This window comes from Prionailurus bengalensis, chromosome B2 (assembly GCF_016509475.1).
Source record: "Prionailurus bengalensis isolate Pbe53 chromosome B2, Fcat_Pben_1.1_paternal_pri, whole genome shotgun sequence".
NCBI classification, from domain to species: domain Eukaryota; kingdom Metazoa; phylum Chordata; class Mammalia; order Carnivora; family Felidae; genus Prionailurus; species Prionailurus bengalensis.
The window spans coordinates 34,340,338-34,360,000 of NC_057349.1; the positions used below are offsets into that span (position 1 = coordinate 34,340,338).

Genomic DNA, 19,663 nt, shown 5'->3' on the forward strand with positions numbered 1-19,663 from the left:
TGGGGAACAAGACGCTCACCTGTACACAACAGAGGGTCTTTCCCGGCTGTCCTCACTGGGGGAGGGGATGGACATCGCCAGACCTTTGTCCTCCGGACCAGCGCACGGCCAGGGAGGGAGGGCGACTTTCTGGGAGGAATACAGGCACCTGCACCCCAAGAAACTACAGACGGGTTTTGACTCCAATGACTCCCCTGCCTTAACCTCTGGAGGGGCCCTCTAGCTCGGGTAGGGGGTTTGTTGCCCCAAACCGTAGCCACCTCTCGCAGGAGCAGGGGGAGTGGACGACTGACCACTCCAAGGAGTTAGGGATGCCGGTCTTTCCCAACCAGACCCGAACGTCCCCCGCTGTCTTGTGGGGTTCGCCCGGCGGCGGGGTACACCGGGGTGAGCCACGGCCGCGGCGGGCGCAGAGCCGGTCTCTGCTCCGCGCCCCTGCCGCGTCCGCACCGCCACCGTGAGGCCGAGCCGGGGACGGTGCCCCGTGGCGGCGGCGGCTCCGCGCTCCTCTCCGCGCCGCCCCGGCCGCCGCTGCGCCGGGCACGGGCGGGGGGATTTTCTTCGCGTTCCCCCCTCTTTCGCGCTCTCGCTCCTGTTCAGCGGGAGAGCCCGCGGAGCCAGGGAGGGAGCGAGGGAAGGGGTGGAGGTGGCGGGGGGGAGGCCGGAGGGGCGGATCCTGCCTGGGGGCTGATCCCTCCCTCCCCTCGGCCGGGCTCCGTGGCGGCAGCGGCGGCGGCAGCGGCTTCATTCCCCCTCCTCCCCCGGGAGCGGCGGCGGCGGCCGGGCCGGGGCCCCTGCGCGGGCCGGGAGGGGGCACGGCGGTGGCCGCGGAGGCTAGCGCGGGAGGAGGCCGCGCTCCGCTCCCAGGGCCGCGCCGACCTGCTCGACGGCCGGCCCGCCCGCGCCCAGGGGCCCCGAACGGTGGGGCCGGGCCGGCGGCTGAGGTAATGGGGGTGGCAGAGGGGCCGAACGGAGCGGGGGCGGGGGCAGCGGGGCCTACGGGGACCAGGGACTGCGCGCGCGGGGGGGGGGGGCAGGGAGAGGGAAGCAGGGGGCTTCCCGAGCGGGGCGGGGGCGGCGCGAAAGCGCTCTCCTGGAGCGAGGGCGGCGGCGGGGAAGGAGAAGGCGGGTGAGGGGGGAGCTGAAAAGCGAGGACCCCCTCCCGCAGCCGCCATCTTGTTTCCCTCCCCCCCGGCCCTGGCTGGCGAGCCGCCGAGCCCCGCCCCCGCCATGCTCTCCAGTTGGTCAGGCCAGAAGAAGGTTCCGCCCCCCGAACGGCCCTTGGCCCCCTGGTTTCTGCTGACGGGCAGGTGAGGCGACCAATGGGCGCTCGCCTCTCTGCCCCGCTGGTTCGCTGGCGCTAGCTTTCTCTGTCTGAGGGTCGGACTGCGCGTCAGTCTGTCTCTGGCGCGCTCGCCCCCCTCCCCTTGGGGGAGGAGATGTTATTTCCCTCCTTTCTCCTCGGAAGGGTCAAGATTTTTCTGGAAGAGGTGCCCCTTTAAAGGGGCAGGAGCCTTGGCTGGGGTTCTCCCTTGTCTCCTGAGTATCTCGTGGGGGTACAGGGGGTAGGGTCTAATTGCAGAAACTCCTCGTTCTTCGGGGACCTGGGTGGGGTGGGCAAGTGGGGCTTCGGGGGTGCTGAGGAGACCTCTGGGGGTGTTGGGGGTATTTGGACGCGTGTCTGTGGGAAGGGCTGTGTGGGATGAGACGCTCCCGCCAAAAAGCTGGACTGTAAGCTCCTTGCGGGCGAAACTCCTTTTCCTCAGCAGCCGCCCTTCCCTCTCCAGAATTTGCCCCCCTCCCCCGGTGCCTGGAGGCTTGGGGAGCACCCAAGAGGTTTTCCTTAGATACTTGCTGCTTGGGTGAGGACTACCCCACGCTGCCAAGGAGGTGGTAGCCGGTAGGGAGGAAGAACATACAGCGCTTTAACAAAGGAGGGTCCACACCCTCTAAACTCTTTCAGGATTTCAGGTTAGTACCGAGGTAGGGTTTCACACTTCTGCGAGGTTCTCCCTGCCCGCGAAGGCATGGGGGCAGTGAGGCAGGTCTGTTGGCCTGGGCTACCCCCAGGGACTTGGCATTTGTCAGGCATGTAGTGGCCAAGGGTCTCTGGAACCTGGACAGAATTGCTGGGATGATTCTGTTGCCTTTTGTTCCCAATGGGTCGTGTGCCTGCCCGCCACTGTTCCTCAGCCAAGTCGGTGTTTGTTTGTGTGTTTCAGTCACACTTGGGGATTGGAAGGCCTTTTAAACAAGGGTGGTGATAAGTCTCTGTTGACCAAGAGCAACGCTTAAGAGGTAGAGTTTTTCATTTTACTGGTGGAGCGTGGAGGCACAGAGAGATTCAGTGACTTTCTCCAGGTCACGCGGGACCAAGGCTGGAACCTAGATCGCCCCAGAGAGAGCCTCTTTTTGAACCAGATCAGGGCATCTCTGTGGTGGTCTTCCTTCCCAGGGAGATGAATTCAACCCGTCAGGAGACCTGGGTTTGAACTGTAGCTTTATCACTCACTGCCTCTGGGTCGAGTGACATCTTGTTGAGCTTCTGTTTCTTCATCTGTAAAATGGAGACGATGATATCTATCCTACCTCCCAAGCTAGTTGAGAGAAATAATTAAAAGTAAAAGGGATTGGGGTGCCTGGCCGGCTCAGTTGGAGCATGTGACTCTTGATCACAGACTCGTAAGTTCGAGCCGCGTGTTGAGGGTAGAAATTACTTTAAAAATTAAAAAAAAAAAAAAAAAGGGAAAAGGATTTGTAGTTTGCGAAAGTGTGCTAAATTATCATCATCATCTTTGCTTTTATAGATTAAAGGTGGTAGATCCTGCAACCAAGCTGACAGACTCTTTTTCTCTTTGAAATCCTCTCACTGGTGTTACCTTTCCAAGTCTCTGCCCACACTTGGAGCCCCGTACCTCCAAATGTCTTTCTCAGTAGTGATGGCCTCAGTAACTGCTGCCGTAGCTCCTTATGAGCTTGTCATGATTCCCTGTATCCAGAGAATGATATGGGAAACTTAAGGGCTTTCTCCTTGTTGCACAGGGGCAAACTAAATGTAAGGATTTGGGGAGAGAGGGACTTCTGAGGTAAGAGAATGCATTGAGAGTTTACCTCAGATGTTGCCCCAATCATCTTGGCCTTGGGTCCAATGAGGGTCTCAGATAGGCCACTTAAAACTTCAGTGCCACTTGTGGACCACTCCCAGAGCTTCCAGTGTTTCTGCTTAGAAATGTATTAGCCAGTGCATCCTCAAAGCTGCCTTTTCCAGAGAAAGCCCTTTATACTGTAGTTTGAAGTCTTTAGACTGTACATAGTAGACATTTCAGGTGCCTTCACCTCTTCACTCCTGGGTGTGGTTAGGGGATAGGGTTTCTGATCATTGTAAGATGGGTTGGGAGAGGGCTTTAGACCTGTGAGCTTTTGATCCTCTGGTGGGGCCACTGTTGATGTACACAGCTTAAAAGTGGCTGTTCTTTTTGTTTTCTTCTTTTCTGAACCCTTAACCACCCCATCCTTTTCCATAGGTAGGTATCCCACAGCGTTATGTAGGACATCATTAGAATTTTAGATCTCTCCCTGTGTTGTTTTGTAATGATCTGTAATGATCATTTGTAATGATTTGTTTTTCTTTTTTTAAAGTTTTTTTTTAAACATTTATTTATTTTTGAGAGACAGACAAATCATGAGTGGGAGAGGGGCAGAGAGAGAGAGAGGGAGACACAGAATTCGAAGCAGGCTCTAGGCTCTGAGCTGTCAGCACAGAGCCTGACACGGGGCTTGAACCCACGAACTGTGAGATCATGACCTGAGCCGAAGTCGGACGCTTAACCGGCTGAGCCACCCAGGCGCCCCAAGATCTGTTTACTTTTCTGTCCTTCCAATTAGACGGAGCACCTAGAGGCAGGGACCATGCAGGTTTGATTTCTCCTTTCATTCAACTAATATTTATTGAGTGCTTATTAAGGAGCCAGGTATCATTCCAGGTGCTGGGAATACAGCGGTGAACAAAATAGACAAAAATCTTCCCCTCATGGAGCTTGCATTCTAACGGAAGGAAGCAAACATTTATGATAAATAGGCACATTACATAGCATGATAAAAAATGGTGAGTGTCATAGTGAAAAATAAAGCAAAATGAAAGATTGCTGATGGGGGAAAGAGATTTGCAGTTTAAGATAGAATGGTCAGAGAGGGTCTCATTGAGAAGCAGTGTTTGTGAAAAAAGTTGAAGCGAAGGAGCAAGCTGTGCGGATGATGTCTGAGGGGCAGGATGTTCAGGCAGAGGGAACAGACAGTCTTCGTGGTGGCCATTCGATCAGATGGAAGGGTGAATGAGTGCATGCCTGAACATTCAACTCAGTTTCCTGGTTTCTCCTTAGGCCTGTCCCCTTGGTTCCCAGGTGCCATGAGGAAGCCGCGCCGGAAGTCGCGGCAGAATGCCGAGGGTCGGCGCTCCCCATCTCCCTACAGTCTGAAGTGCTCACCTACTCGGGAGACCCTGACATATGCTCAGGCCCAAAGGATTGTCGAGGTGGACATCGATGGACGCCTGCATCGAATCAGCATCTATGACCCACTCAAGATCATCACAGAGGACGAGCTGACTGCCCAGGATATCACCGAATGCAATAGTAACAAGGAGAACAGTGAGCAGCCTCAGTTTCCTGGCAAGTCCAAAAAACCCTCCTCCAAGGGCAAGAAGAAGGAGTCCTGTTCCAAGCATGCATCCGGCACTTCCTTCCACCTCCCGCAACCCAGCTTTCGCATGGTGGACTCAGGCAGCCAGCCAGAAGCACCCCCACTGCCTGCTGCCTACTACCGCTACATCGAGAAGCCACCTGAAGACCTGGATGCGGAGGTAGAATACGACATGGATGAGGAGGACCTTGCCTGGCTGGACATGGTGAATGAGAAGCGGCGAGTAGATGGGCACAGTTTGGTGTCAGCAGACACTTTTGAGTTGCTGGTAGACCGGCTTGAGAAGGAGTCATACTTGGAGAGTCGCAGCAGTGGGGCCCAGCAGTCACTCATTGATGAAGACGCCTTTTGCTGTGTGTGCCTGGATGACGAATGCCACAACAGCAATGTCATTCTCTTCTGTGATATCTGCAACCTGGCTGTACACCAGGAGTGCTACGGTGTCCCCTACATCCCTGAGGGCCAGTGGCTATGCCGCTGCTGCCTACAGTCTCCCTCCCGACCTGTGGACTGCGTCCTCTGCCCCAATAAGGGCGGCGCCTTCAAACAGACCAGTGATGGGCACTGGGCCCACGTGGTGTGTGCCATCTGGATCCCTGAAGTCTGCTTCGCTAACACCGTGTTCCTGGAGCCCATTGAGGGCATTGACAACATCCCACCTGCCCGCTGGAAACTAACCTGTTATATCTGCAAGCAGAAGGGGCTGGGTGCAGCCATCCAGTGCCATAAGGTGAACTGCTACACAGCCTTCCATGTGACATGTGCACAGCGGGCTGGGCTCTTCATGAAGATTGAGCCCATGCGTGAGACCAGCCTCAATGGCACCATCTTCACAGTACGCAAGACTGCCTACTGTGAGGCCCACTCGCCGCCAGGTGCTGCCACTTCTAGGAGGAAGGGTGACTCCCCTGGAAGCCTCAGTGAGGCTGGGGATGAGGAAGGCCTGAAGGAGGGCTGTGGAGAGGAGGAAGAGAAGGAAGAGGTAGAAGAAGAGGAGGAAGATGAAGGCCAAGGCGGGGTAGGTGGCCCCCTCAAGGGAGTGCCCAAGAAGAACAAGATGACTTTGAAGCAGAAAATCAAGAAGGAGCCAGAGGAAATGGGCCGAGATACACCCTCCACTATCCCCATGGTCACTGTCCCACAGATCCCCTCATATAGGTAAGCTTGGTCAGGAGGTCTCCACATGGACCGATGGTTTCTGGTTGGGCTGGTGCTGGCCCTGAGCCAGGACCTCCTTCCCCAAGCATGGTTGGTGAACATTTGTTCTCTTCTGTGCCCTCAAATTTAGACTTCTCCTTTGGTCCCTGGTCTGGTTTGTGGTTTTGATTGTGCCCTGACAGCAGTGTTTCCTTGGCTTCAAGGTGAGACAAAATTAAGTTGCTTAGAAACCCAGGTGAAGGATGTCTAAGGCAGCATTTTTCAACAGGTGCACAAGTGGCATTTTGGATGGGATGATCGTTTATCATTAGGACTGTCCCATACATTTCTTGATGTTTAGCATCCCTGATCTGTAAGTGCCATTTGTATCCACTCCCTCATTGCCTGGTCTTTGTGACAGTCTTCTATGTTTCCAAAAACCCCTGGGGGGATAGAACTGAGAACCACTGTTTTAAGGGGTCAGTATGGGTACCTGCTATCTAGAAGGCTCTAATCTGAGAATGATGGAGACTTTTTGTGAAGGGGTGGTGGTGTGGGGAGGATATGCTATTTCTCTTCTTGAGAAGCTTTAGATTTAGGGGGAAAAGGATCACTCAGCTCAACTGTATGTCTAAGCCACCATGGCCCCTAGTGAGTCTGTAGAGACATCATTGTATCTATTTTAAACCATTAGAGAAATAGCTGTTAGAGGGCAGAAAAGCCAGAGACAGGAAAGATTTTTCATTGGAAGGTCATCTCAAGGGTGATATTCTTTGCAAAGTATACAGTGTTAGAGTAGGAAGGAATCTTGAAGATTATTTAATCTAATGTAGTCCTTGCACCTTCTCCCACACCCCCAGATGAAGAAACTGCGGCAACAGGAGGTAAAGTTGTTCACTCCTTTATTCATTCAACGAGATGTTTATTGAGCACTTACTATATGCCAAGTCCTGTTCAAAGGGCTGGAACCAGGTGGAAAGCAACAGAACCTGACCATGAGCTGGAACTCATGATGCCTCCAGGCTCTGTTCCTGCTGTTTGTCTCTCTTGTTGAAAAGGATAGGGAGAAAAGAGTGCTAGAGGGTAGTGGGGAATGAGTTGTGTAAGGAACGGGCAAACAGACTTGTCAGTCTGGGAAGGAGACATAAGAGCGGAGCAGAGCAGGAGGGAGAGGCTCTTGTGAGCCATGACTGGAGTTAGAATTCAGTCAACTGGAAATGCCTTCTAGTCACAGAGCTGTTGTAGGCTACCCTCTTCCCTGATGTTGACTGGAGTTCATGCTTAGTAACATCTGTAGGGTGGCTGTGCCCTGGGACTAGACTTTTTGGTTGTCATATCTGCTCTTATAGATGTGTCTTGCAGAGGCGTTAGCATGCTGGCTAAGAAACCAGACAGACCTGCTTTTGAATCTTGCTCCTGTCGCTAACTACCCATGTGAACTTTGGCAAGTTATTTCTTCAAGTCTTATTTATTTGTTAATGAACCTGATAGAGTTGTTGTGAGAAATAAATGAGATAATATAAGTAAAGCACTTAGCACAGTGCCTGGTAAATAGTAAGTGCTCAATAAATGGTGGCTGCTGCTGCTGCTGCTATTTTATTATTATTCTTTTTTCTACTTGCACAAATGCTGTTGGGACCCTCCATAGCCAAGAGGTTGTAGAGGGAGGGGGCTGCCTGCATCTGGGCAGGTGTGCTTGGCATGGGCATTGGTGGGGAATCTGTTCTTTGGGGAAAGGCCTAGGTCTTGGTTTTTTAAGCTTGGCTTTGGGGCAGGAATGTCTGACCTTGGATAGGCACAAGGCCTAGGTGATCAATGTCCAGCCCAACATGCCCACCCTTGTTAGGTTTTACTTTCTTGTTTAGCCACACTTAACCTTCCTTTCAGTGCAGCGAGATGAGGAAGTGGGGGAAACATAGCAGGGGCACTGAGACCTTGCTTACTGTGTGAATAACCAATTTTAGGACACAGGATGGTGTAGCGGAGGGATCATTGATTCAAATCCCATCCAGGGCCACCATTGTTTATTTATTTTTTACTTATTTATTTATTTTTAATGTTTGTTTATTTTTAAGAGACTGAGCGTGAGTGGAGGAGGGGTAGAAAGAGAAGGAGACACAGAATCTTAAGCAGGCTCCAGGCTCCAAGCTGTCAGCACAGAGCCCAATGCGGGGCTTGAGCCCACAAACTGCAAGATCATGACCTGAGCCAGAGTCAGACCCTTAACCGCCTGAGCCACCCAGGCGCACTGCGCCACCATATTTTTAGCTGCATTAGTGACTTTGATAGTTTATTCAGCCTCTCTTCCTAAGCTGCCTTTCCATCTTTTGTTACCATGAGAATAATGTTACCCACTTCGCAACAGGGCTGTTAACATAAAGATTATAGGTTTATTAATTCCTTTCCCTTTCACTTACCCCTCCATCGTCCCCACATATTATTGGCTTAAATCCTTACTTTAAGATTTCTCTATTGGGTTAGTTTAGCCAGTTAAGTTTTCAGATTCTCCATCCTCTTATCCATTTTTTTTTTTCATTTGGTTCAAAATTAGACATTTTTAGGCTGCTGAGATCTTTAATTAAAAACCAGGGGTCAGACAACTCCAAGGTGTTGCGTTTGAGCTCAGAAAGCAGTAGCCTGGTGTAGTTCTACTAGTTTTCCTTCCAGCTTGGCTATCGACTATTCCCTGGTCTGGGGAGACCTTCAGCCACAGGGTGGCTGGAAACAGTGACCACATTGCCTATAGCTTACTCAAGTTCCTGCCTTCTTTTGCTGCTTTTATCAAGAGAAGTGTAGGGGTATGGGGCACAGGCCTGTTTCTTAGGATTGTAGGAAACAGGGTTCCTGGGAGAGGGTTCTTTTGGAGAATCAGGACTGCAAGGTAGGAAGTAGAAAATCAGGCGATATATCTCACGCTGAATCTGAGCTGCTTAACTTTGCTGTCTTTTTTAAGCCTTTCTCTGAGGTTAGGCATTTGACCACTTTATCCTATATTCTTTTATATATAAGGTTCAGAAATGAACCAGGGTCTGAATAGGAAGCTATAATCAGGGCTGCCCACTGACCTTGTCTTTCACTTCCCTGTGCCTCCACTCAAGGTTGAACAAGATCTGTAGTGGTCTCTCCTTTCAGAGGAAAAACCAATTCATACAGCGGCTTCACAACTACTGGCTATTGAAGCGGCAGGCACGGAACGGTGTCCCCCTCATCCGGCGCCTGCATTCCCACCTGCAGTCCCAAAGAAACGCCGAGCAGGTAGGTGAAGTGATTGAAGATGATGGAGGAAGTGGAGGGTGAAGGAGAAGAAATGATGGTTGGGGTAACCCCTCCCTGAGCCCTCTGCAGAGGCTTTACCTGTAGGCGGTCACCCCTCCAGGAGGCATAGCCCAGGAATGACCTCCAACACTGTAGAGTCTTTGGGACCAGACCGCAGCTCCTTCTGGATGGGAGAGGCTTGACTTTGAAGCATATTCTAGGGGAGAATGGAGAATAAGCCCAACTTTCCATTATGTGGGGAAAACCTTGCAGACATGGCAGAAAGGAAGGAATGGGCTGAATGAGAGCCAGGTGGCCATGTTGCATGAATTAGGACAAGGAGCACTTTCCTTAACACACTATACTGACATCTGCCAAAAATGTTTCATAGAAAACACACAAATGTGCCATCTCAGTTGTAGCACACAGCCTGGCCAATTGTGGCATTTTAGCCACGGAGTTGCTGCATGTTTACTGTTTTCTGAGATGGTGGAAGCCTCGTGAGAGACTTTTTTTTTTTTTTTTTTTTTACTGTTTACTTCTTTTTCCCTCTTCACTTGCTCCATTACTTCTGCCTTTAAATATTTCCACACCGCTACCCCAGAGATGAAGCAATCTTTTACGTGACTCTGGTGCCCTCTGGGTTCTATCTGATTTCACTTTTGCCTTTTGTAACTAAAATCCTGAAGTGCAAGTCTGCATCTCGTCCTTCCTTGAAATGGTCCACCTGCTCCCCTGTAGCTTCTCCTAGAACATCAGCCACCTCCTCCCAGCCTAGCAAGCCTTACCTCAGATTCTCATTGTATTGTCCATTGGGCTACATTTGTCACCATGGATCACCTTGTCTTAGAGCTTCTCTGTCACACCCTTTTGCTCCTCCTCCACCCTTTGACTGCAATATTAACATTCCCAGAGACTGTGCTGCCTGCCCATTGGCTTGGAGAGCTGTACACTCTCATAGTTGTAAATAAGTGTGGCAGGTTTCTTTTCTTGTCCTCATCCCTTTTTTCTGCCCTCAGTCCTGGGGCAGAGACACCATAGATGTTCTTGTAGATGTTGTTTCCTAGAATTCATATATTGGAAACTGAGTTCATTATTCTTCTCTCATAAATGTATTTCCCTAATATTGACTTGGAACCTTCTTTCTCCTGACCTCAGACATTTCCCCACCTTGGAGTTACTTTTGATTCTTCCCTCCATGACAAGCCACAGTTAATCATCCCTTATGCTACTTTGGAGGAGTTTATCAGTATCTGATCCTTTGTCTCTGTTCTACAGCTCCCCTGCTCACCCATTGCCCCCTTAATTTCAGCAGTAGCTTTCTAGTTGGTCTCCCACCTCTGATTCTTTCTTTGCTGTACTACTGATACTGTCTCATTCACATACTATTTTCCATCTTGTCACTTCCATTTCCAGAATATATTCCCCCTCTCCAGGCAGGCCACATCCAGGATCCTTTGCATGGAGTTTGAGCCTTCTTATCAGCTGAATCCTGGATCTTGCTTAACTTTTATGGTTATCCAGCTTTTCTGCTCTGGCCAGGCCATTTTTTTTCACCAGGCAAAAAATCACTAATTCTGCTTCTTCCAACACTTCTTCTCTGTGGTCCCTTTGGTTCCTTACTGCTTTGTTCATCCGTGTCCATCACTACCGTAAACCCCTAGTGAGAGTGCTTTCACCGGAAGCCTTCCCAGACCTAACCCCAACCCACTCAGATCCTTTCTATTTTACATTCTCTTAACATTTTGTATTCAGTTTATCTGTTGAGTTTTTATTATTTGTCTTTATGCTACTGTGCCCTTATGTGTCAAACCCTAGGCCTCTGCCTTCCCCCAACTATACTGTAACCTCTTTTAGGGCAGGAATCATCTTTTTTGGTGCTGGTGGTATTTCAAAATATGGTCAAGTCAGTTAGTACAGGCTGGTAGTAAGAACTTCACTTTGCTTTCTAGCCAAGTCGAAGCTGTAGGGTGAAATTCTTTCCACCTTGAGGTGTCTATTAGTTTTCCTTCTGAAATTCTTTCTATCCCTGAGAGGCACAGCTGCCCCCTGGTGTCCTCAGGGGTAGAGGAAGCAGTCACATATCTCACTCCAGCAGTGAAGGTTATTGTGGGGCAATGCAAGAAACATTGCTGCGAGGCTGGGGGAGCAGAGAAAGAGGGCATGGGTGGAGAGGGAGGGGTGGAAGGGCTCTCGGGAGTGTGGGTCAGCAAGGGTCAAGGGCTGTCACCTGCCGAGGCCCCGTGAGACTTGAACAGGGAGGGCACTCTGGGTAAAAGGGAGGCCCCCAGCTCCTCCTTCCTTTCCTGTCCTTCTTGCAGCGAGAGCAGGATGAGAAGACCAGTGCAGTGAAGGAAGAGCTGAAATACTGGCAGAAGCTCCGGCATGACTTGGAGCGGGCACGGCTGCTGATTGAGCTGATTCGGAAAAGAGAGAAGCTCAAGCGAGAACAGGTGAGGAAGGGCCCCCAGCTCCAGGGTTCTTGTTCAGAATCTTTTTCTCCTGCTCTCAGTGTGGCATCAGGAGAGCCAGGAGCCTCTGCCTGGTGTCACCTTTCTTGCCTTCCTGCCCTCCAAAGCCTGCCTACTCTGTACTGGTATGGTGCTGCACATGGCTTCTAACTATGGGGATTCAGCTTCTGGTGGCCTCAAGCATAAGCTATTATCATATGCCTGAGCCCATCCCTGGAGTTTCTGACCAAAAAAATCTCAGGAGTCTGGCCTTGAGTATTTTGAAAAGCTTCTCAGCCCATTCTGACGGGCATTGCGGCTGGCCTGGGAGCTTCTGAGAGTTTTCACTTGGCCCTTATGGTCTTGAATCATTCAAATATTCCAACCTCGGGCACCTGGGTGGCTCAGTCGGTTAAGCATCTGACTTCAGCTCAGGTCATGATCTCACGGTTCATGGGTTCGAGCCCCACGTCGGGCTCTGTGCTGACAACTCAGAGTATGGAGCCTGCTTCAGATTCTGTATCTCTATCTGTCTCTGCCCCTCCCCCACTTGTGTGCGCACATACTCTGTCTGTCTCTCTCCCTCTCTCCCTCCCCCTCCCCAAAATAAATAAACATTTAAAAAAATTAAAAACAAATTGCCAGCTTTGACTCAAGGAGATTCTAAGCCTCTAAGCATGGGCAACATTGAAGTAGTAGTGTAACAGAGGGGTTGGGAATATGAACTGTGGCACCAGACTACCTGGCTTTATATCTGGTTCTGTCATTTAGTGTTTATGTGACATTGGGTAAATTGCTAAACTCTTTATACCTCAGTTTCCTTGATTGTAAAATGGGGGTAATAATAGAACCTACACCAGAAGGTTGTGAAAATTAGATGACTTACTATATATAAAGAGCTTAGAACAGTGCCTGGCATGCAGTGGGAGCTATAGAAGTGTCAGCTGTCAGCATCACCATTATCGATAGTCTGTCTCCCTGAAGTGTCTACTGCAGCACTCTGCACAGGGCAGAGAGTAAATACTATTAATTGGATCAGTGACAAGCCCAAACCATTCTCTCCAGTCTAGGAATAGCAGCTGTTCCTTGCATGCTTCAGAGGCCTGGGTTAAAGATGTTCCTTTCTCTCTTTCTCCAAATCCTACTTCACTATTCAGCCCCAGCACGAGCCCTTCTCTCTGTAGACCTGTAGTCTGAGTTTCCATCTCTGAGACTGGGCAGCTCTTGCCATACATAGTGTGTGTGGGTGGCATAGAGGACATCTCAGGACCTTCTCTATGGATTCAGACTGTCTGTGCCATCCCAGTCTTGGTCGCACAGCTGAGCTTTTCTTCTTGCCTCTGGTTCAGAGAGATAAAAGGGGAAAGGAAGCAGTCAGGCCTATTTTGATGTCACTAAGAAGAAGAAACATTTCATAATCTAATCTGTGGCTTCCCAACCTTTTAGCATTAGGGCATACATAGAAAATAACATTTGTGCAATGTCCTGCTGTCACTGTATATATGTGAGGCTTCTTGCTGCCTGAGGAGGTGAGCCTAGAGGCCTTAGTTATCCCAAGATGGCCTCAAGGCCAATGGGATCAATAGCTTAGCATACTAAGTGGGAATGCTGACCCGAGTCACATTTTAAATCATCAGTGTGCTCTTTGGACTAAGACAAAGCTAGGTTCAAGTCCTATCTCATTGGGTTAGTGACTCCTCATTATACTTCCAAATCTCAGATTCCAGATTTGTAAAATGAGGATAATAATTTCTCCCTCCTGATTATTGTGATGATTAATCAAAGTAACATAAGTAGAGAAGCAGTGTGGCATAGTAGTCAAGAGCACACACTGGAATCAGGCTGAGACTAAATCCCTATTCTGCTCATTACTGGCTATGTGCCCTTGGGCCGGTCAGTCTCTCTGTGCCTCAGTTTTCTCCATGTAAAACACCTCATCTGTACCTACCTGATATAGTTGTTAATGTTCCATAAAATGGTTAGAATGTTACTTGGCATTTAGGAAGGACTATGAAAGCGTTAACTGTTATTGTAAGTTTTGGTACGGTGCTCGATACGTAGGGAACATTCACACAGCAGTAGCTGTTGGTCATTATTTCTAGGCTGAAAGTTGGGTGATCTCTCCTCATATACCGGTCAGCTTAATATCCTGTGAAAATTTGTTGTACGTGATTGGTAAAAGTAATCAAGAAAAAGTTTGGTGCCTCTTCGCAGAGGGTGTCCTGATCTCTTTCCACCTTCTGCACAGGTCAAAGTCCAGCAGGCCGCGATGGAGCTGGAGCTTATGCCATTCAATGTTCTGCTGAGAACCACACTGGACTTGCTGCAGGAGAAGGATCCGGCACACATCTTTGCCGAACCTGTCAACCTGAGTGAGGCAAGTTCCCCCACCACTTCCTGAGCAGTGAGCCCCTCCTGGACTGGAAACAGGGTCTGAGTAGGCCAGGAAGGGGTCAGGCCACAGGGTGTATGACACTTGGGGGTTTCTGGCAAAGCTAGTAGACTTGCCCATGGTGAGGAGTTAGCAGGCCAGGGTGGGCCAGGGCCCTGGGGCTCTGACTGTGCAGCGTGCCAAACCAGAAAATAGGGAGGCAAGAGTGCTGGTGAAGGGTGCACCTGTTTGGCTAGTAAATGGTTGTTGTAATTGTACAGGTTTTATATGTTTAGGTTCCAGATTACCTGGAATTCATATCCAAGCCAATGGATTTTTCTACCATGAGGCGGAAGCTGGAGTCCCACCTGTACCGCACCTTGGAGGAGTTTGAGGAGGACTTTAACCTTATAGTTACCAACTGCATGAAGTATAATGCTAAAGACACAATTTTCCACCGAGCAGCTGTCCGCCTGCGGGACCTGGGAGGGGCCATCCTGCGGCATGCCCGGCGGCAGGCAGAGAACATCGGCTATGACCCCGAGAGGGGCACCCACTTGCCTGAGTCACCCAAATTGGAGGACTTTTACCGCTTCTCCTGGGAAGACGGTGAGAAGCCTTGGATGGGTGGGGAGGAGAGGGACCAAGAGGAGGCACAGGGATGGAGCCCAGAGAGCCAGGGATCAGGGTGGGCCTTGGAGCTATTTAGGGTAGACACAAGGAGAGCTGAGGGTAGGCCCAGACTGGGATATTCCTGCTTGTGGCTTGCAATAGTTCTAGGAGCTAAAGTTTAACGAATTCACTATTTCTTGAATGGTAGGAAAAGGAATCAGGTACTGGCTGTCTGTTTGAAAACTTAAATCCTTACCAGGGGTCTTCCTCTTCTGGATGCCCTCTATACAGCGTCCAGAGCATGGGGCAGGGAGAGTGCAATGCTAGTGTATGTCTGGCTCATTCAGAAGAGTGCAAGTAGAGGACCAGAAAAATGGAATTGCCTCTGAGCCCCACACTCTGCCTGCCCCTGCTCTCTGCTTCTCGATGGCAGTAGCCAGTCACTCAGGCCCAGGAGATTGCCAAGCTGCCTCGTGCCTGCTCCACAGAGCCTGTAATTATGACTGTGAACAGCTTCCTGCAGATGTTTCCCAGATTCTGACCTTGTCCCTGTGGCTGCCCTCCGGGCAACGGTGTTACCAGGGCCAGGGCCCCACAGTGACGCTGCTGGAAGCCACTGGCCCAGGCATTCCAGGAGAATATTTTGCATCCAAAGGATTCAGCCCCTTCTCCTTGCCCTGGGCTGGGCAGATCCTTCAGCCCTTCTGTCCTCCCTTCTCCCTGGCAGTGGACAACATCCTCATCCCAGAGAACCGGGCCCACTTGTCCCCGGAGGTGCAGCTGAAGGAGCTGCTGGAGAAATTCGACCTGGTGAGCGCCATGCGGTCCAGCGGGGCCCGGACCCGTCGCGTCCGCCTGCTGCGCAGGGAGATCAATGCCCTTCGGCAGAAGCTGGCACAGCCACCACCACCACAGCCACCATCACTGAACAAGACTGTGTCCAATGGGGAGCTGCCAGCAGGGCCCCAGGGGGATGTGGCTGTGCTGGAGCAGGCCCCACAGGAGGAGCCAGAAGATGATGGGGACAGAGGTGAGACAATCAGGGGCAGACAGGGGGTTGGAGGCCAAACTAAGGGAGTAAGGGTTAAGCTAAAATCTCAAGGATGGTGCAAGCATCCTTTCCTGAGTTTAGGTCAGACCCTTGTGGGCAAGCAAAAATCCTTGGAGAGGTCATGCTTCCATGTATATCCAGGGATGATATTCAAGATATTTAATAATCAGTAGAGACCAAAATTCATCAGAGTAGATGTTGGCTGTTGCATTGGAGTCGGTTCTGGGGACCACTGATGGGGATATTTAGTTGCTAGATTGTGGACAGGTTTGGGGAGTTTTAGAGGCTGGGGCCCAGCAGCTCTGTACTAACTAATAAAGAAGTATTACAGTATCTTGTACCTGATAATGGCTATATTGCACATATGAGTTAAATATTTGCTCATCTACCGTCATGTAGATAGGCTTTTTTAGAGCAGGTTAGGTTGTGGGTGTGGGAGGACAGAAAAGGAAGAAAGACCCTAAAGATGGTCTGGCTTCTTGAACTACCTCATGGCTTTGACCCCAGCTGGCCAAGTCTACAGGCCCATCCTAAGCAGAAAGGTCAGATTGCAAGAGACATCTGGGGAAGTGATTCTCAGAGACCCAGCCTTAAAACTGAGCTGCTTTCCATCCTCCCCACTTCGTTGGGGACAGAATTGTCTCCCTTAATACAGGTCCTCAGAGCTGAGCCTACAGCTTGGGGAGGGTCTGTCATCCACACAGTCTAGAAGGGTTCGGAGTTATCTCCAGAGGGTAGTTCTCTCCAGGGCCCAAACTGCAAGGAATGGCCCATTTTATTTTAGGTTGGCTGAGAATAAGGACGTGGCTGGGAGGTCACATTTGGCAGTGACTTCCTGATTCCCTGTGTGGCAACCAGCATGCCACTTGTATCCCACTCCTGGGCTGTGGCCGTGCAGAGTCCTGCCCACTGACCGGCTACAACAGCTTCTTCCAGAGGGTTTCAAAACAAAATTCCCAGGCCTTACATCCCAGAGATTCAGATTAAGGAAGTCTGGGCTGTGGCTTGGAAATTCTAATTTTAAAAGTTTCAAGATAGTAAGTGAACAGACATGTTTGGGAGCCACTGATTTAACTTACTTGCTCTCACTTTTTCACATTTATAAACTTACTCTTTCTGCTTGTCCTCCTTGCTTCACTTGGGTGATAAGAAACAGAACACATTGACAGAAGGGAAAACACTTGAGTCTAATGAGAGCTGTACACCTCTAATCTGTGAAGCTGAGACTTAACTGATTATTGATTAAGCCAGGTAGCTTTCAGCTTTCTCAGGTGTGGAGTAATGTTTTGTAATTCTCACTTCATCAGATTCACCTGGTAAAGCTTTTTTTAAAAAATACCCCATCATTAGAGATTTAGTTTCAGTTGGTCTTGGATCGGACCTTGACGCTGAAATTTTTAAGAAACTTCCTACATGATTCTCATACATAGGGTTTAGAATTACTAATGTAGATAAAACTTAATCCTACATTCTTTTTGCCTCAGATGGGAGACCTGGGATACATGTCAAGAACCAATGCCTTTGGTTCTTGCTTATCAGAGTCATTATCTGGCTTGTAGGGGCAGACCTTTTCTAAAATGTTCAAGCAGGTTCTCTTTTTCTCTAACAGATGACTCCATACTGCCTCCCCCACCAACCCTCGAGCCCACTGGGCCTGCACCTTCCCTGTCTGAGCAAGACTCCCCTCCGGATCCCCCTACTCTGAAACCCATTAATGATAGTAAGCCTCCAAGCCGATTCCTAAAGCCCAGAAAGGTGGAAGAAGATGAGCTCTTGGAAAAATCACCTCTGCAGATAGGGAGTGAGCCCCTGCAACGCCTGCTCAGTGACAATGGCATCAACAGAGTGTCTCTCATGCCCCCTGAGACCCCTGCTGGTGCCCCACTCAGTGGCGTGGGCCGCCGCACATCCGTCCTCTTCAAGAAGGCCAAAAATGGAGTTAAGCTACAGAGGAGCCCAGATAGGGCCCCAGAGAATGGTGAGGACCATGGTACAGTGGGCTCTCCTGCCTCTCCGGCCAGCATCGAGGATGAACGGCACTCCCGGAAGCGGCCAAGGAGCAGGAGCTGTAGTGAGAGCGAAGGGGAGAGGTCCCCCCAGCAGGAGGAGGAGACAGGTGACCACGCCTGTGACTTCTCTACTTCTCATCTGCTTTCCTGCTTTGCCTTGCCAGCCAGCACCTCCCCTAGTTGGCTGCCTCCCTAATGGTCCCTGTGGACGCCAGTAGAACCATTGAGGGATCCGTAGCTTATAGTTGTGCCTGGCACATGAGTAGTGGCCTGGAGAAGAGGCTTTGAGAAAGTAATCTGAGAGGGCCACATTGTGTCTGGGGCTTTCTTTGGCCTTGAAGGGAATGCAAAGCTATGTATGATAAAGTGGTTCCTGCCTTGACTTTAGTTCCTTCATTCATCAGATATTTAGGCACTGGGGGGGAAAAAGTCCTTGAACAGAAGACAAAAATCTCCCTCGTAGGGGAGAAAGACTAAAAACAAATGAGTGAATTGTACCTTGTATCAGAAGCTATGGAGAAAAATCTAGCAGGGAAGGGGAATAGGGGATACTGGGGTGGTATTAGAGAAGGTGGCCAGGGGAGACTTGGGGAGGGGACATTTGAGTAAAGATTTGAGGGAGTTGAAGGCATGGGCTATTTGGGTTTCTGGGGGAGAACACTTCAAAAAGATAAACTAGTAGGTGCACAGGCCCTGGTGGTGGGAACATGCCCGCATGCCTGGGGAATAGTGGGGAAACCAGTGTGGCTGGAGCAGAGTTAGCCAGGGCATGGTTAGAGATGAGGTTCCAGAGGTAGGTAATGGCAGCTGCCATACTAAAGGGTCCTTACTACACATCCAGCACAAGCTGGTCACAGGGGGTCATACAATGAGTCAGACTGAGTTCCAGCTCTGGAAGAATTCATGGTCCAGTGGGGAGCAAAGGTGCAGAGATGTTATGGTGCCAGACAGTATGTGATTATGTGTTAGGTGACAGCACTGCTGGAGGTGTTTAGCAACTAGGAGCTAGAGGAGTCAGGAAGGTTCCATGAAGGTGGTGCCTGAGCTGGCCCTGTGGGAAGAGATCAGAAAAGAAGGGAGTAGATGGAGCGAAGGCTCAGGCCTGGGTGTATGGAAGCAAGGACAGAAGCCCTGTGAAGGACAGTTTGGAGAGGGGCTTCCTGAAGCATCGGGAGCCAAGGCTGGATGGGTGAGGTGAGCCTGCATATGCAGGGCTTCTTTTCTGGATGGTGTGGTTTAGTCTTAGTGAAATATGGGAGGTGAGCTTACTTGGTGGGGAGGGGCCTACTCTTGGCTTGTGCTCTTCATGTCCCTCTCTTGCCTTTTTATGTGGTGGTCTTGGGCTATTTGGCTAGCACATACTTCTCTCTTCCTTCTTAACACTTTGTTTCCAACAATACCTTCCCTTCCCGTTTGGCCCAAGCTTCCCCATATTAAGGGAGTAGATTAGTTCATAGAATCGAGTCTGAGGCTTGGAGTTAGGCAGACCTGGGTTCATATCCCATCTTCTGACCACCTGTGTATCCTGGGGCAGATTAATTAACCTTTCAAGCTTGTTCCTTATTTCTAACATGGGACTAGTGATATCTATCTTGCAGGGCTCCAAGAATTGGAAATAGTCTGTATAAAGTACTTGGCATACAGCAGTCGATGGTAGCAGTTACTGTTGTCATTGTCTGCACTGTATCAGGACTAGCCAAACAACACTGAGAATGCTGTGCACTAAAAATGAAAAATCCCTCTAATAGGAAATAGGTCTGGATATCAGGCTCATCCAACCTAAAGAGGGCCCACTGCTTGGGGAACCTGCTAGAATCTGTTTGTCCCCCATCACAGTGGCCTGGCACCCAGGAATATTTCTGTATGACCTTAGTGGAGTCTCACAAGAACAGGTATTGATCTTTGGCAGCTGAGGCACAGCTGGCTTCGTGATTTAAACGGAAGCCATAATGTTAGAGACAGAGCCAGGTTAGAGTCCAGGTGTGTTGGCTCAGGCACCTGCTCTTACAGGTGGTGTAACTTGCCTCACAGTTTTTTGGCCAAGGTATCTGTGACTTAGATCTCAAGCACTTGGCTCAGC

At 50.2% G+C, this 19,663-nt stretch overlaps 1 protein-coding gene across 5 annotated transcripts in view; it reads left to right on the forward strand.

Annotated features, from left to right (window-relative positions):
• Nucleotides 1–780: 780 nt before the first annotated feature.
• Nucleotides 781–19,663, forward strand: part of BRPF3 (bromodomain and PHD finger containing 3) — a 34,044-nt gene continuing 15,161 nt past the window's right edge. For 3 of the 5 annotated variants that reach the window (XR_006299138.1, XR_006299137.1, XM_043592979.1), the window contains exons 1-8: nt 781–944; nt 4,380–5,856; nt 8,934–9,090; nt 11,412–11,543; nt 13,789–13,917; nt 14,208–14,520; nt 15,251–15,553; nt 17,184–17,690. Coding sequence is in view for 3 of the 5 variants with exons in the window: in XM_043592979.1 (XP_043448914.1) it covers nt 4,406–5,856; nt 8,934–9,090; nt 11,412–11,543; nt 13,789–13,917; nt 14,208–14,520; nt 15,251–15,553; nt 17,184–17,690 (2,992 nt within the window). In the remaining 2 variants the exon portion in view is untranslated. The remainder of the gene's footprint in view (nt 945–4,379; nt 5,857–8,933; nt 9,091–11,411; nt 11,544–13,788; nt 13,918–14,207; nt 14,521–15,250; nt 15,554–17,183; nt 17,691–19,663) is intronic. The other 2 variants (XM_043592977.1, XM_043592980.1) reach the window with 2 other exon arrangements.